General features: G+C 56.0%; 1 protein-coding gene across 1 annotated transcript; it reads right to left on the bottom strand.

Moving 5' to 3' along the window:
• Window positions 1-264: 264 nt before the first annotated feature.
• On the bottom strand, window positions 265-2,901 carry ColSpa_04004 (uncharacterized protein; the record flags this gene model as incomplete). The annotated part of the gene is made up of 1 exon (XM_049270216.1): window positions 265-2,901. The coding sequence occupies one exon, from the start codon at window positions 2,899-2,901 to the stop codon at window positions 265-267; it is 2,637 nt and encodes an 878-aa protein (XP_049126173.1).
• Window positions 2,902-16,187: the final 13,286 nt, after the last annotated feature.

The raw sequence follows: 16,187 nt of genomic DNA, 5'->3' as shown, positions 1-16,187 counted from the left end.
TCCCCGGCCTTACCCCCCGAGTGTGTCAAAAGTCTATAGCGAATCACGGCAGTCTCAAACAAACGCCGCCGTGACATGTCGAGAAACAAACAAAGGAGGTGAAGTGCGCCGCCTGATGCGACCCAAGACTGTGATGCTCTGCCAAAGGCGAGAGGGTGTGTGTGTGTGTGTGTGTGTGTGTGTGTGTGTGAGAAAGATGAGTGGTTAGAATATGTAGGCTGTGTGTGTCGTGTCGTGTACTCGACACGCTGTCGTGGACAGGCATCAGATGCGGCCGCCGGAGTAGATGGGCGGGAACAGGGCGTACTGCCCGGGAGGGGGCGGGGCGCTCAGCGTTTGCGCGCGTTGGCGACGGTGCTGCTTGCCAGCCTCCTTGGTCTTGGCGAGCGGTAGGTTTTCTTGGGACTGGCTGGCATCGAGACGGGTCGAGACGGTACGAATGTCGCCCGTGGAACGAGACAGGGTCAGGACTTCCTCGGACTCGGGCAGCGGAGCCATGGTGGACTTTCGCGCCCGGGGCGAGCCGAGTGCGAGCTCGGACAAGTCGTCGGCGCTGAACGAGCGCGAGTGCTCGCTGCCCTCGAACTTGGGGTTCCATCCCTCGAATGTTGTGCTTCCCGTGTACCTCGTCAGCGCCGTCCACGTCGAGTTGGTCGAAGTGTGCCGCGCCTCGGTCGAGCTGGTCTGGCTCGAAGAGTTGCTGCCAGTCGTCGACGTGCTGGCGCGGTCTCTGGCGAACAGGCCGGGGGTTTCCATCGTCAGGACGGGCTCCTCGTCGAAAGAAAAGTGGTCCGAGTTGTGTCTCGCTGCCTCCAGCGGGTACGCGTCCATGTCCGAGTCGGCCAGCATCTGTTGGTGGAAATCTCCGGGAATGAGAAGCGATGGCGACAGGTGGAATCCGTGGGACTCCTTGAAGCTCGAAGCATGCGATGCCGTCCTCACGTGGAGGTGCGAGTTCCCCCGGTAGTTCGTCTCCTTTCTCGGGTGTGAGAAGTTGGACTTCACAGGCAACGTCGTGATGGTCGGCGTAATCGCCTCGTGGCCGTTGATCGAGGTTTGGCTTGCGGGGCTCAGGGCTGGGAGGTTGTCCATGTGCCCGGTCGGTGCCGGCATCAAACCAGCAGACAGCGGCGCCACAAACAAGCCGTCCGTGTCGAAGGGGGCCTGGACGAAGCTCTCCCTTACCAGATCCAAGGATGGGCGGTCCCAGGCATAATCGCAGTTGGCCTCGGCTTCGTGCTCGTAACAATAATCAATGTCGTCCTCCCAGCTGGCTCGGTGAGAGACTTCGGCCACGTTGTCTATTTCCAAGACCTCCTGCAGGGCGTTTTGTGCAGGAAGCATGTCGAAGCTGCCCAGCGTGTCCGATGCGCCGCTCGACGGCCGTTCAGACTCGTCTTGCGGTTGCGCCACTTGTCGTAGAACAGGCACAGATTGGCTTCCTCGAAGCGATGACTGCATGCTGACCAAGCTGCCGCGGGACCGCCTAGACAAAACATACTGCTCCTCCTCCTCAGGCACGTCCGGCAACGCCATCTCGTAAGAGAGGGTGGTACTGGCGGTGAGCGGCCATGCCGCATCGTCGGGGGTTGTGATTGCGTGGGAGAACCGCGGGTCCGTCAGCGCCTCCGGACCATCGCCAGAGGACATGATGCTCAGAGCAGTGGCGGGGGGTTCGGCGACTTCAAGTACTACTTCGAAAGGGCTGGGGTGCTGGAAGCTACTGCTGGTCTGGGGGCTTTCCGGGGCGCTATCGGTGGTGGCGATGGAGTCCTGGGAAACAGTGTAGTGCTTCGCGATCCGACTCGATGATCTGGGTGGAGGAACGGGCGAGCCCGGGAGAGTTGGCGACATGGGCTCTTCGCGGATGGGTGACCTAGGCGGCCGCGGAGGCGCTGGTCGTGGCGGGCTCGAGTAAAGTTGTTCCTGAGAGCGAGAGTGTTTAATCATCCGCCTAGGCGCCGAGGTTGGGCCTGTATGCCGGGTAAGGGGAGGTGGGCGGTGAAGGGGCTCTGCGTGAGTTTCGCCTGCCGGCGCACTCTCGTGCTGCGTGTGCAGCGCTTCAGATGAGAAGTTGGAAAAATGCAGGTCTTCAACGTCGATTCCCCTGAGTTGGCCTGTAGTCGGCCGTTGGCCGGCACGGATGGCGGAGAATTCGGTCACCAGTTCGGCACGGCTGCCCCGCTGGAGGTCCGGCAGGTGGTCCCGTTGCGTGTGAGTAACGTGTTGGAAGTTGTACGGGCCCGATATTTGCAGTTTGCGTCCCATGGCCGGGTCATCACCTAAGTCGTCCTGTCTTAGAGTCCTGCGGCGGCCGAAGATGGATGGGATGAAATGGTCCTTGTTTGTCGAGGTCGGGCCATCAAGGGCAAGCTCACCAGAATATAAAGAACTTCCAGAAGAACTCTGGTTACTGCTGCTTTCCCTCTTCATCTTGGCCCTCCGGTTGAAAATGGTCTTGCCAAAGAGCTGCACGCTCTCTGGGCGGTCCCGGGTCGGCATGCTGCTGGAGGTTGATCGGCCAGAAGAACGCCTCGAGAGCGTGATGGTTTCCAGGGTGTGTTCCCACGATCGGTCCGAGTTGAGTGAGCGCAGTGAGGACGACGAACCGGAGGACGTGGTTGTGTGACTCTTGTGCTTGTCCACGGCCGAAGCCCTCTGCATCTGCTTGCTCAGGGCACGAATCCTTTCCGGTGATGGCGGTCCATCAAGAGCAGGCTCGAACAAATCAGTGATGTTGTCGGGGTGGTATTGAGCTGTGACAAGAGAAAGGGGAGGTGGATGTCTGCTGTTGATGGAGGACGGCGGCGGCGAAGCGTCTTTGTTGCCGGTGGTAGCCCTCTCCTTTCTTCGACTTGGCTTGTAGGCCGAGTAATACGGCAGTGGAGCGGTAGTCCACATCTTGTTTTTCGACTTAATGCAGAGGGCGACGTCAAGCCAGGCGTGCCCCCTCTCAAGGGATCCCCTTCTTCTCCAGCGTGCTGTGGACGGGTCCGGGCAAGTCGAGGCTTTTTCCTGCACTTCTCTCCTGTTGTTTACCTTTTTTTTTTCTATTTAAAACTGGGCCGCCTTGGATCTGTATCTTTCGGGTTTGGGATCGGGGGTGTACGAGTTGAAAGTGAGTGAGTGTGTGAGAGAGATTGTGTGGTCTGTGTAAGAAGGTCGGGTGTGGTGTGCAGGCAACGCGCCGAGTGAAAGGTTGTTATGAGAAAAGGAAGAGAGCGCGCACAATAGAAACCAGTAACCAGTATCAACCGTCCAGCGCCTTTTTTCTTGTTGCTATTCTGTCTCGTCCTGAGAGAGCGACAGGTGACGAGAGATCTGTCAGACCGTGGGGGATGCGCTTGGGACTGGTAATATATTTAAGATGGTGCCGTTTTCAATGCATTATGAGCCGGGGGTCGGGATCCGAACATTGGGATTCGTCAACCTCTGGTTTCTTTGGGCGAGCAGCCAGACCAAGACTAAGATGGGCAGAGGGGAGGACAAGAGATACCGGGGGGGCAGAATGTCAGCGCGGCCCTGCTACCACTTTGCCCTGTGCAATACTTCCAGTCTCGCAGAACCTAGTCCCAAAATGCGACGCCGCAGCATCCCCCCCGTCTGTCCCCTCTTCCAGGATGCTCGGCAGGGGGGGGAGGGTGATGGAGGGATCTGACTCTGAAGGTGCTGCCGGGGGTGTGGTATGGTCGTCTGGGGTTCCTGGTTGGGAGGATTGAGGGGTCTGTCGGTCGATGTGGGTGGGTGGGTGGAAGGCAGGGTGTAAACGAACTCTCTCTCACGCACCCATGAAGCGAGCAGCGGGCAGCATCTGGTATGGGCGGAGAGTCCAAGAGCAGCAAAACAGCGAAGAGCAACAAGCAAGCGACGTTTGCAGTAGTGGCACCATAACTCCCTCCTCATCTATTGCTCTTCCGCCTCATATACTACATCGCAAGGTCGGCGGCGGCATGTAGAATGCGGCGACATTGGGGCGGGTTGGTCGTAGACGGTCCGGGGGACGCTGGCCGGGAAAACCCCAACCTTGATTATCCCTCCTCTTGGAGCGCTGCGGCTTGCACCCTGCAGAGAGACCGGTCAAGACTGTTTCCGTGTGTGGTGATTCCCTGTCGCGTGCCAGCACCAACTGGATGGATGAATGAAAAAGTGTGTGTGATGGCAATATCAGGATTCCCACTTCTTGGTTGTTTGTATTTTTCTGTCACAGACAGTTGACGCATTCAACGACGGCAGAACGGCTTCAGGAAAGGCTGTTCTATTCAATTTTACAGCGCACTGTGAGCGTCGTAACTTGTAGTGTATGGGATCTGGGCCGCAAGGTTCCGCCAGCACGGGTTGCTCATACTCTGTGGTCGCAGGGCTGGCTGACTCTCCTCTGCTCAAAGTGGAGTGCAATAACATGAAAGAGGCTTCATCAGCTAATGGATGGATGAGGCCTGTTCCCCAGCTGAAGAGTTGCCAGAGTCAAGCCGGGAAGCCAAATGACGGCGGGAAATGAGATTGGATGCACTCGACCATTTGCAAATGCGAAGTGTGCGTTGCGAGATGGCGACAAATTTGAACGTGTCCATTATCCGGGTGCTAGCTAGTAATGACCGTCATGCAATCGGTATGAGAGGGGTGTGTGTATGCGCGTGCGTGTATGCTATGTGAATAGTCGCGCCGACGGCGCCGATTTGCCGTACCGTTCGACACCTGCCGCGAAGGCAATGCCATGTACAAGAACCACCTCGCAAGCGCGGCGCCTTGGCAGGAAACTTGATGAACTTCTGTTGAATTCGTCTTCAGCGGCTTCGAACTCGATGGTTGATGCAGACAATCTAAAAAAAAAAAAAAACAGTCGCTGTGGTCGTTGTGTAGCTCGAGAGTGTCCGTTTCACTCAACAAACTTTCCAATTGCAGCTAGTCCTCCCTGATGCTTGCTTCGCCCATCGTGGCCCACTACGCGGAAGTTTGGAAGCCTTCCATACTTTTCATCAAGTCGACGGGCCTTTTGTCTTGCCTGCTTTTGTGCTAGATAAGACGCGCTTGCTCAAAATACCTGCCTCTAACTTTCTTATTCACTCTTCTTCTTCAACGGTGTAACCTTTGACGACTCTGGTTGGTGTAGACTTGAGAAATGGCCCCCGAAGCTAGCGGTAGACAGCAGTTTGTCTCACCAGTGACGTTGTTCCCAAATCCATGCTGCTTTTATGAGAGGAGGCGCATAGACTCGAAAAGTACTGAAACTGCTAAGATGGCTGGACATTCGGTAGCTGAGACACGGAATGAAAATCGCTACTGCATGCTGTGATACCGATCTATTGCTCCATGCAAAGTTGAAGCAAACATTAGGAGTGTATATTGTGTATCCCCCGGTACGCGCGTGGTTGGTAGTGCACAACGTTCCGTCTGGTCAGCCAGAGGGGTTGGGTGATCCCAAGCTACGACGCCATTTCCTTCCTTCGCGTCGGTTGCACACACTAGCTTCATGTCTGTGGTAACATAATGAGTCCGAGCTGTCCTTTTTTCCTCTCGAAGCCAGTTTGTTGATCTGAGCCGCAGACATCTCCAAGCCAAGCAAACTTCGTGGGCCATGCATGTTGCAGCAAGCGGCCGATATGCTCAAACCCTCGAATCTGGCACACGGCGGCAAACCGTTGTTCATTCCTTGTCGTAACGGGAACAAACTAAAAACATTATAAATGAAAGATAAAATAGAAATTGACCAGTTTCATCCGAACACTGGCCAAACATCTGATCGACCCGCCAGAATATTGAGTTAAGGTTCCTGAGTCGTGCGCTCTAAGCGACCCAGAGCTTCCATTGAGCTGCCGTTTCAATCCAAGTGGTGCCTCTAGCTCTGACATATTTGTCACTGTCTCGGGCAAAGTGATTCCAACGTCACCCTCCCCTCTGTCGTCTGAACTTATGCAATACAAGATGGTCTTAAAGGCTATGATTGACGGGTTCTCGCAACAAGCAGATTTTGCGTTATGCCAGGGAAATTTTCTGATGCTACCGTCGTCAACATTTTACCGAGAGACAATGAAGCTGATCATGCTGCTATCCGTAGCTCTGGCCAGATTATTGGGGTTTCTAACCAAATCTAGCAATCCAGTAGGGCGCCTATTTGCTTCACTTTTTATAACCAGGCTCAAATCATGCGTATTGATGCCGAGATGACGCGAGACATGTGCAGCATTTCCAGCTGAGCGAGTCTTCGATTTTACGCCGCGAGGGGTTTCACAATCGACGTGGGACCACGCTCTCGTTGGCTTTCTTTTTCTTTTGACGTGGCCAGCCCGTGGATACTCATCTGTCTGAGGCGTTTGAAGATTTCCAAAGCGTGTCGGCCAGCGCCAGTGCCAGATCCAGATTGTGACAGATCATGATCGACGACTCCCGGAAGGCTATGGTCCCTGCCGGAGGGCTTTTCACAGTGCCGGGAATAAAATAGTGAGGAGGGAGCTCTGGGTCCATGCAGTGGACACGCCGCATCATGGACAAGGGACTGCGCAACTTGTGGGCTTCGCAGTTTGCCGGCCGTACGGTATTGCTTCTTCTGACGCAAAAAAGGCCATCTTAGGGCCATGTCGCGAGTGAGGTGCCGAGGGCTGCCGTGGACCGGCATCCGCCCATCCGCCAGCCAGGTGGTTAATCAACCGGTTGAGGTTTTCGGGCACCTGGAGCGCGCCGCTCGGCGTCTGAGGAACGAAGCGGTCAAGGTCGTGACGGAGCCAGTCCCCCAACCTCGATAGTCAATGCTGTACAACACCGCAGTGTCTCATGTTTTTTTTTGCAAGACCAGTGTTGGCCTGACCGTTAGGTTTACGACCATAACGGGGGCCGTCTGAGACAGCCCATTTATTTGGCGGAGAGCTTGAGACAATGGCCGTTGTTGGCACTATGGCGGTGCGGTTGTGGGTTGGATGGCCTTGTCTCGTCCCGCGTGCCACACTCCCACGTTCCCCGAAGGTTGATACCCTAGCTCTAGATCCACGATTGGTTGGCATTGCAAGGCGCAGGAGGGCAAACTCAACTGACAAGCCTGCTCGCATCTCCTCTGCCCTGTCGATATTTTGTCGGTCGTTCGGTTCTGGAATTCCCCGTGACGCCCTGTTCGAGCTAGGTTACCTGTCTAGTGTAAACGCCTGCCGACAGAACCAGGGTGTCAGGGGACCAGGCTCTGGCAAGGCAAGGCGACGCCGAGCTTTTCCAGGGGGGGGCGAGCTTGGGGCCGGGTCGAACTGGGGCTTGAAATGGACCAGCCACGTTTGCCCCACAGGGGATCCGGAGCTGGTGCATATCCGCCATGCCATGTTGATTTCCAGATATGACTCTCTCTCCCTATCACATACGCGTTTTGTGCTCCGCGCGAGACCCATCAGCTCCAAGATAGTAAGGTGAGCCCGTTGGGTCCCTTTGTCGATAACGGCAGCTCGGAGACGGGGAACACGAGATGACGACAGCGGGGGCTTGGCTCGACTTGGAATTTGTTGTGTTGATACGGGAAGGATTTGCAAAGGACAGATGGAGTTGGTGCTGGTGTGTGCATAGTGTTGCGCCGCAATAAGCGTTTTGTTCAAGCTCTGTGATGCTACTCATGCGTCCGACCATCATTAGGGCAGCAGCGATAGCTACTGTTGTTGCTAGAAGCGTACTAGCACAAAGGTCTGGGCCAGTTGAGCATACCCGCCGCAACTTCACGAGGTCTGGGTCGAGCCCTCTAGGAAGAGTCAGCAACCCAGGGCAGAACAGAGCAGGCTACTCCCGAGCCCGCAATCCACGGGCTGTCAGACTGACAGCCCGCCCGGCATCCCAGCTGGCGACTGAGTCGCGGGACGACACGGCCTTTGTACCCTCTATTTCTCTCCATGTTGTCCACTTTTGACATGTCGCTCGTGTCTCCCCATTGCGGGCACCGGGCGTTGCCAAAGCTCGTCACAACTCTCGACGGACATTGGCTACCTAGCAAGGGACCCGAGAGTGCGTCTTTTTATGTCCCTCGTTTTTTCTTGCTGTGCTGCGGGCAAGCTTGCTAGGCGTTGGCTCAAGGCGGACCTGAGTTGCGTGCCTGCATGGCCCCAACGCACAGACTGCGAGGGTGCCATTTTTTCTTCTCTGTTCCCACTGTCCCACAGAGGCGGGACGGCTGCCTATTCGTTGGAAGCTACGGCGATGGAGAAGCAAGGCGGCGGGCAGAGGGAGCAGAGCGGCGGAGACCACGGGTGGTATACGTAGTCCGGACCAGAACATGTCCGTCGACGGGCATGATGGCTGCAAGGTACGCAAGGTAGCTCTCTGAACGGATGCTGCTGCGCAATCCATACGATAGCTTAGGACAGCTCTCCCCTAACGTTACGCAATGAGGCGGATACGCAGGGTGGTGAGCACGATGGTGATAAAGCGTAAGGCATCCCGGATTGGGCCCGCGTGGGTACGAACATGCTGTCGACGGTCCCGTCATGGAGGCGAAGGGGACGAGGGGAACGGGTGGACGGGGGCGCCGCGCGGTGCAGCAGTGCGGCAGAGCAGGAGCAAGCGTGGGATGGCAAGCGAGGCCGAGGCCGTCTGCAGGGGGCAGCAGTGTGGATAAGGCACGGTGTTGATGTCCAATGGACGCGCCCCTTTGCAGAGAGTGATGGAAGCGGCTTCGAATGGACTTTGGCTTTCTTCTGCTGTGCGACCGAGGTGGTGCTCTTGGTGCGGATGCTGGGTTCTGCAGATGGACCTCTCAGGCCGGTGAGAAACAAAGTTTGCTAGGCTCTTCTTACGTACCCGTATCATCAACACTGCAGTACGACGCTCGAGACGCAATGCAAAGTCGTGTAGCCCGCAGATGGCGGTTTCTGGCGTGTGTTATTTGTCGGAAAGAGAAAAGGATCAAGACCCTAGTCGGAACGAAGTTGCATCCGCAGCTTCGAGAGCGACGGGAGTGGGCAAGTGGACGGGTAGAAAATCCAGGGTTCTGGGTATGCGTGTCCAGCCTTGACGCTTCGAGGTGCTCACGTCCATGTGCGCTGTTGAGAGATTCAGGGCAATTTGGGACTTGGAAATTGGTGTCGACCGATTCAGGACGACGAGTCGTGGATTGGTATTGCGGTTATAATGAGGCGGTCTGATTGGGCAATTGATTGACATTGCACTTGCCAGACAGAGTGCAGTGACAGAAGGATAAGGCCGGAACTTCGGAAAAATGGTTCGAGGCAGGAAATGAGCTTTTCCAGGACGCCGGATAGCAACTCATGGTAAAGCCTGTCATGCAGTCAACCGTTGGCTTGCCTGTCGTGTCTGGTGGCACGCAGCGCTTGGAGTGATTGGTCGAGGAAGCCAATCTGGATAAGGCAAGGCTTGCGTGAGAAGAGGATCGATATTCTGTTGATTTTTCCGTCTCTGAGATGGAGAGAGATATATTGTGGCCCGTTATTCATGCACCCGGTCAGATCTGCATTCGTGCATCTGATTATGGCTCTGGCCCGGGCAGGCTGACTGTGTTTTCCTTGAAGTAGTACAACACTTGGAACAGGGCAGACGGGACGGACAGGAAGCGAATGGAAATGGGACCCAGAAAGGATTGAACTGAGTCGAGGGCGGGGGACTCGTCTGTGGCAGCAGATCAGAGAGGCAGAGGCACAGAGGCAGCGATGCTCGACAGAGAGCAAGGGATAGAGGGACGTAGTGTACAGAGCAAGGCAGGTGCAGATGCAGCTTATTGCACATCTTTGCCTGTTCCTGCGCTGCCCGCCCTGCCTTGTCTCGACCTGTCAGGACAGGACAGGACTCTCAGCAGTAAGGTACAGTAGGTAGTGTAGTGCCGCTGTCGCCAACTGCACCTTCCATGCCGGTTGGAACTTTGTGCCTGCCGTTCTCTGCTGTTCCTTCCGCCGTTGAGGACCAAAACCCCGCTCCGCCTTTCGACTTCGGCCTTCCTTACCCTACCTACCATTAGTAAGGTGGTACCTACTGTACCTACTTCTCCACACCCCGAGTTTGGCCCAGTCACGGTGCGGCACTGTGTTACCAAACTCCCACTGTGAGGCGTTGAACAAACGTCGGGGGCCCACTTGGCCGAGCCAGGGTCCAGCCAGTCCACAACACCACATACCTACATAGTACCTGCCCACTGGCACAGGGGGCTTTCTGCAAAGGGAACCTTCTCTCTTTCCCTTTGCCCTCTCTTATGGTCTTCGGCGGGCTTGGAGCGATCCCGTCTCTTCCTCGTAACAAGGTGCACCCTCCTGTCCCCTCCTCGCTTCTCCAGCTCTCCAGCTACGAATATGCGATCCCTCTTTCAACAGGACATGCATCTACATACAGTAGTACGGTCTGTATAGTCGAGGCAAAGGCGGCACGGACGGGCACCGCTCAACCCACTTCAAGTTGCTGATGCTGAGGGTCGAGGTGGGGGCAATCGGCGATACTGCTGGGTCCCAGAGTTCTAGGCCTTTTTTCCCCCTTCGTGTTTTGGTTGCTTCTGTTGCTTTTCCCTCGGTTCGGAGCTGGGAGCTGGGAAGATCGGCCGTCCAAGAAGTATTGGAGACTGCTCAAAACGCGGCCAAGTGCTTGGACTCTCTTTGAGAACGGATGGTTGGTGAGAGGTGCTCAGTGCTTATGGACCTCCCGCCTCCGCCTTCTGTTGACTTTGGGGACCGCGGCAGGACAGCAAGCCCGAAGGAGAGGAAAAGCCGTCCGTTTACCCCAGAACAAATGCAACGACATCACCTTTACACACACTTGTCCTCGACTTTTCGCTGCACCCGAGGTTCCAAAACAGCTCCCAGTCTCTGGAGTGAAGCCGCTAGCCCTGTGCCTGTCTGTCTGTGTTGGGAGCTGCCCCCAGCCCTCGCGAGCTACCCTTCCTTGTGCTATGCATGCACGGCATCTATATCACCAAATACCACTGTAGGCCACCATTGGTTTTCAGGTTGGGCAATCCAATTGGAGGGCTAGCGATGGGAATGGTGGGCGGGTGCTATGGGATTCAATGCACTGTGGACATTTCCACCTTGTCCAAGAAACGGGACGCTGACGCCGGTCCTTGTCGATGTTGCAATAGTTGGATGTCCAGGATGTTCTGCAGGACGGCTTTCTCTCCCGCCCCTCCAGCACCATCTAGCGTACCAAGCTTGCTTGCCTCTGGTTGTTCTGCCTGCCCGCCGTCTATCGGCCAGGTACAGTAAGCTTCACTAACCCGAGGTTGAGATGGCCTGGTCTTGTCTCCGTCACCAGCTTGTTGGTTTTGCCTCCGGCTCCCCCTCTCCCTGCGGCCCGGTTGTCAGTTGGAATCATGCTCTGTATGCTTTGTTTGCGTCTGTTGTGGCAACTCTTACATGGATGATGTACGTCCGAACGAGCAACCCCTGGGTCGCCCTATATAGTGTGAGAAAGGAAAAGACCACGAATCGGTGCCCGGGAGAAGAAAGTTAATGACGTCCTGAGAGGCCGACACCCTGCATTGGTGGTCTCCAGTGAGCCACACCCAGAACCTTCACGGTTGCATTTGGAAATAGAGCAGATGTCATACCTAACCAAGCCAACGGGGAAAACGCGACTTGTTTCGCGTAAGACTTTTCAACCCCATAGTGGCAGGCAGGCAACACTTTTCAAAGTCCTCGAGGTTACCTCCCCAGGGATTTGACCTCGTTCTACCCCAAGTAAACTACACCGAGGCAAAGCCCCTTTGGCACGCACACACTGGCATGCAGCCTGGAAGCAACGGGGGGGGGGTTGGCTGCCTGCAACCGACATGAGCACATCGCTTTGCTTCACTACCAGCCTGCCTCCATCTGTCCTTGCCGCAAGCTGATCCTCTTCATTGTTGCTGTTGGTCCATCGCCATCGCCAACCACCATTGTCTCCTTCCAGATTCTTCCGCCTGCTGCCTCGCAGCAACCCCCCCCCCCAAAGCGCCAAGGTCATGCAGCCGGGAGATTAAAAAAATCCTCTGTTGGAGGGTCGCGTCCCAAGCCAGTAAGGTGTTGGATGGATGTTGGGTGCAGTTCTTCATCAAACTCTACATGAGAGGTACGGCTTTCTAACGCAGCTTGGGGGTGACGTCCCGTCTTGATCGATGGCAATAGGCCCAGAAGACGAAGCCCAGCCACGCCCTGCCCACCCAGCTCCGACCTGAAAGATGACTTGCGGCATGTCACTTGGCGGATTGCAACGCCGTCATTTCCAGATTGTCAGCCCTGGGCCGCCTGTTTTTGGGCTTTGCCTTGTTGGTGCGTCGTCTTCAAGCTTCTGTTTCGACGACGACGCGTAGGCGGCGGCTATGACAGCCGAATCCGACACCATCGTTTGCAAGGCCCCGTCGGTCAGCATGTCGTCAATCATCCGCCTTCCGAGGCGATGCTCAATGTAATGGCGGATACGGTTCCACAAAGATCAGCGACTCCTGGCAGACTGCATGGTCATCCCAAGCAGAAAGCAGATGGACAAGGAGCACTCTGGACAGAGAGACACGAGGGCAACGTCAGCGGCGTAAGAAAAAAAGATAAAAAAACGAGCTTTCTTGCGAGACCGAACTGTACGGATATTCCAGGAAAGCCTTCAGCCAAAACGTAAAGGTTTAATAATGTGCGCGATATGTGTGCAGGTTGAGCAAAATTTGGAGTAGGATCTTCTCCTTGGCGGTCTCCAACGCGGAGAAGGGTACAATCCTGGGGAACAGATGCCTGCAGCATGGTTTTTGCAAGATAACCCCAACCTTGCCAGAGACCGGTTGGCAACAGCTCCGGCCATCCCTCTTCTTCACGACGCGCCTGTATCCCGATAGGGAAAGAGAAAGAAAACAAATGACTGGAAGGACAGGACCCTTGTTCTCCAGCCCAACGCGCCAACCTGCTGCGTCCTCGATCAACGCAGACATGGTGCTGTGCTGGTTGCAATTAGCTGCGGTTTCAAGGATTCGTCGGTTGCTGCACAGGCGGACAGAAGGATCGTGGAGGATGCTACACACAACCATGGACCAGCAAAGCCTATCCATGCCTCGCTTCCCGGGAGCTGGGAATCGAATGTCCATGGTGTGTGTGGTGTCGGCCCTGACAGAATCTCAGCTGAGAGACGGCGGTTGTGGTTGCATTCTCGCCCTCCTTTGAAGGATGCGCCGAGCTACATGTACCGTGCCGCCGCGATGCATCAAGTATCTCTCTCTCATGGGACTTGCATAGGCTAATGACAGATTCGTCGGCCGGTGTGACGCTCCAACTGCTAGCCGCGTGCAGCCAATATGTACTCTCGAAAAAAGCCCTGATCGGCTTCGCGAGTCTGCAAGGTCCCGTAAAGCTCGCATCGAAGCCCAGGAGAAGGACAGATGGCCCGTTATCGCGACCTGCTCCCGCACGCTAGGTGAGCATGCTGACAATGGCGACCTTGTATTGCCACCAATACTGAATCATCGTCAAGAAAATATGCATCATGATGGAACATGTACGCATACCCCCTCGGGATGGATCGAGGGCCTGGATGCATTTACTGTGGGTAAACGGTTTCCCCTTCATCAAGACCACACTCAGTCCATGTATGAGGGCCGTTGGATCGCCAACTCCCAAGGGACAAACCACCAACAGTTGGACCAAGTGCCACACTTCCCCTCACTCTTCACCCGGGGGATGCTGGCGATACGGGGTTCGACTCCAGCGCTCTTGGCTGCTGTCCAATTTTAGCAGAGAGCTCTCAGAATCCCGATTTTTATCCCGTCACCTCTAATCTCCCGAACGCAAAACAACTTCCGATATCACGCCACCACCAAACGGCGTGCTCCTCAGCGCACTTCCCTGCCGCACAATTTGGATTACAAAGCCGTGACAAACGTCTTCTCACCATCGCGTCGAGTATATGGCCGATCTTATTGCATCTGGTTGGGTGTGTGATGGTACCTACAACAAAGGCCCCAGGAGGTGACATCGATCGAGGGTTTCGACCGTAGCATCGCTGCGTCCCGAGCAAGGAGGATCCCGATGGCTTGAGCACGTCGGCGCCGGGCCCCTTACGTACGGTCTGTACTTCCGCAGTTCCTGCCCGACCACCTCCACTCCGTCGCCCTGGGAGTTGGACAGACCCGGGCCACGCTGCCACTGACTGGGAGCCGAATAGGCTTCCAGATATGGACCGCCGTTTCATCTATCCTGCCCAGTTGAGCGCTGTGGGATCTCGCCGACCAGCGATCCCTCTCCAGAAACGGACGAACGTTGAGGTGGTATCGTGGTTCGCCCTCTCGAACGATATCCCCTGTCGGCCTCCGCGCTGCTCGTACCGGAGTTTGTACCCGTGCTCCTGGGAGATACAGTGCCTGCAATAACGCCGATTCCATTATTATAGCGCCCTTCCTATCGCCGTCGTGTATGTTGTTGCCGTCTCTTCGACACTCGGTTTGTGTCGCGCTGTTGTTTCATTACTGCGTACGCACGCCAACCGTCCACTCATATACCGAGCTGATAATTCGAGACGATGGGCGCATCGTGGAGGCAGTGTGCAAGCGATGCCACAACGTATCGGGACACCACACAAGGCCTTGACGATGATAGGTCTCTAGTCTGCCGATAGCTCCAGTCTGCCGATGTGCGAAACGAGGCGGACACCCTCCGGGCCCAAGGCCGTCGATCCCCGGGAACGGCTCATGGCTTCGGGCACCGTCCATTCCGTTTGATGCCATTGATGAACTGGGCACAACCCAGATGTGCCTCGTAAATGCTCAACAGCCATCTTTTCTCGGCGCCCAAAGTGCCCGGACGAGGTCCTGTCAAAGTTTATTCATTGACGCTCGGACAGCGGTGACCAGCACGGACATGAAGGATAGAATCAGGAAAAGCCTTATCCGCCGCGCCCAGACTCGAGTTTGTCGATCCTTGCCAGAGACCATCAAACTGGTCTTCTACTTTGGGCGCTACACCAGTCAGGTCGACTGGACCAGACCGCACGGGTGAGTGACTCAAGAAGCTGGCCGGAGTCGGTTCCAATTGTTGACGTCTCTGTGGTTACTCCGATACTCATGATACGTACGTCTTCTGTGTGATCGGGAAACCCTACGCTAGAACGCTGCCCTGTTCTGGACCCCTAGGCGTCACCAACGTCCCTTTTTTGACATCTTTTCGTCGGCATGGCCCCGCAGCAGATGTGGTGTAGGGTCGTTGGTTGCGCGCTCTGCAAGCATTGTGATGAGCGTGGCCTGGCTTGCAGCGCGAGCACTCATGATATCTGACAACGTCCAGTATCGCAATGGTCACCTGTTGCGGAACCTTCCTCTGCTGGACACATCGAACCAGAATATACGGGGGTCTTCTTGGCAGGCTGGACAGCCAGATCTCTCTGGCCGTGCGCGTTCGGCACGTTGATATTGATGGATGGCACGTTTCGAGACGTATTGGTGCCCCGACCCGCATCCATGCCCGAACAGGGCCGCACAGACGAAACAGCGGCGTCCTCGGAAAAAAAGCTATGGGAACCAACGAGCTGGGCCATTTCGCCAACGCGCCGTCTAACCTCCGAGCCAATACTCGTGCAACTGCCGGCGTTTGTCGCTGAGAGGGAGAGTGAGTGAGAGAGAGGGTGAGCCTGTTAGAGCGCGAAGCGGGCGGAAAGAGTGTCCCTTCATGTGTACCCCTTGCAAGGGATCGGCCTTTTCCAGCCAAATTGGAAAGATCGTCAGCCCCAAATTCGGAGGATATTGGTTTTGGTGCGGGAGAACCCGGTCACCGCTTCTAGCGGGCAGCCACTATTCGAAAGGATTCATTCGAAAGTACGAACCCATAGCCCGTGTTTCGTTGATTCCCACTGACGATCAAAGTTTGCTGCCGGAGCTCTTCTCTCGTCTGTCCCATATGACGATACGAGGTGTGAAATTGCTCGGTTGGGTTCGTAGGCCAGCTGAGCTTTCTCCTAGAACCGGGGCGCAGGATCAGTATTTCCGAACGATGTGGTGCCCCATCATGTCTTAGGGTCTTCTTGTCAGGCCTCCTCGCTAGCCAACTAGCCAAGTGACTGTGCAACTAGCGGTTGTCCGCCCCGTCAACCTGCAGACCGACGAGCTGCTGTCGCAAAGTCAAAAGTAGACCGCGGGCTGTGGGCTGTGGGACAACTGTCATCTGGCGACGTCTGTTCGTCTATTCAAGTAGGCTGTTGGCTTCTGTCTGGTGTCCACGCTTGGTCTAGAGGGAGCGGTGTCCTGTGCCAGGAGTCGGGAGACCCCTCATACGCGTCGCGTC

This window comes from Colletotrichum spaethianum (assembly GCF_022836535.1).
Source record: "Colletotrichum spaethianum MAFF 239500 DNA, contig08, whole genome shotgun sequence".
Classification (NCBI taxonomy): domain Eukaryota; kingdom Fungi; phylum Ascomycota; class Sordariomycetes; order Glomerellales; family Glomerellaceae; genus Colletotrichum; species Colletotrichum spaethianum.
This window is presented reverse-complemented; position numbering and strand designations above follow the sequence as displayed.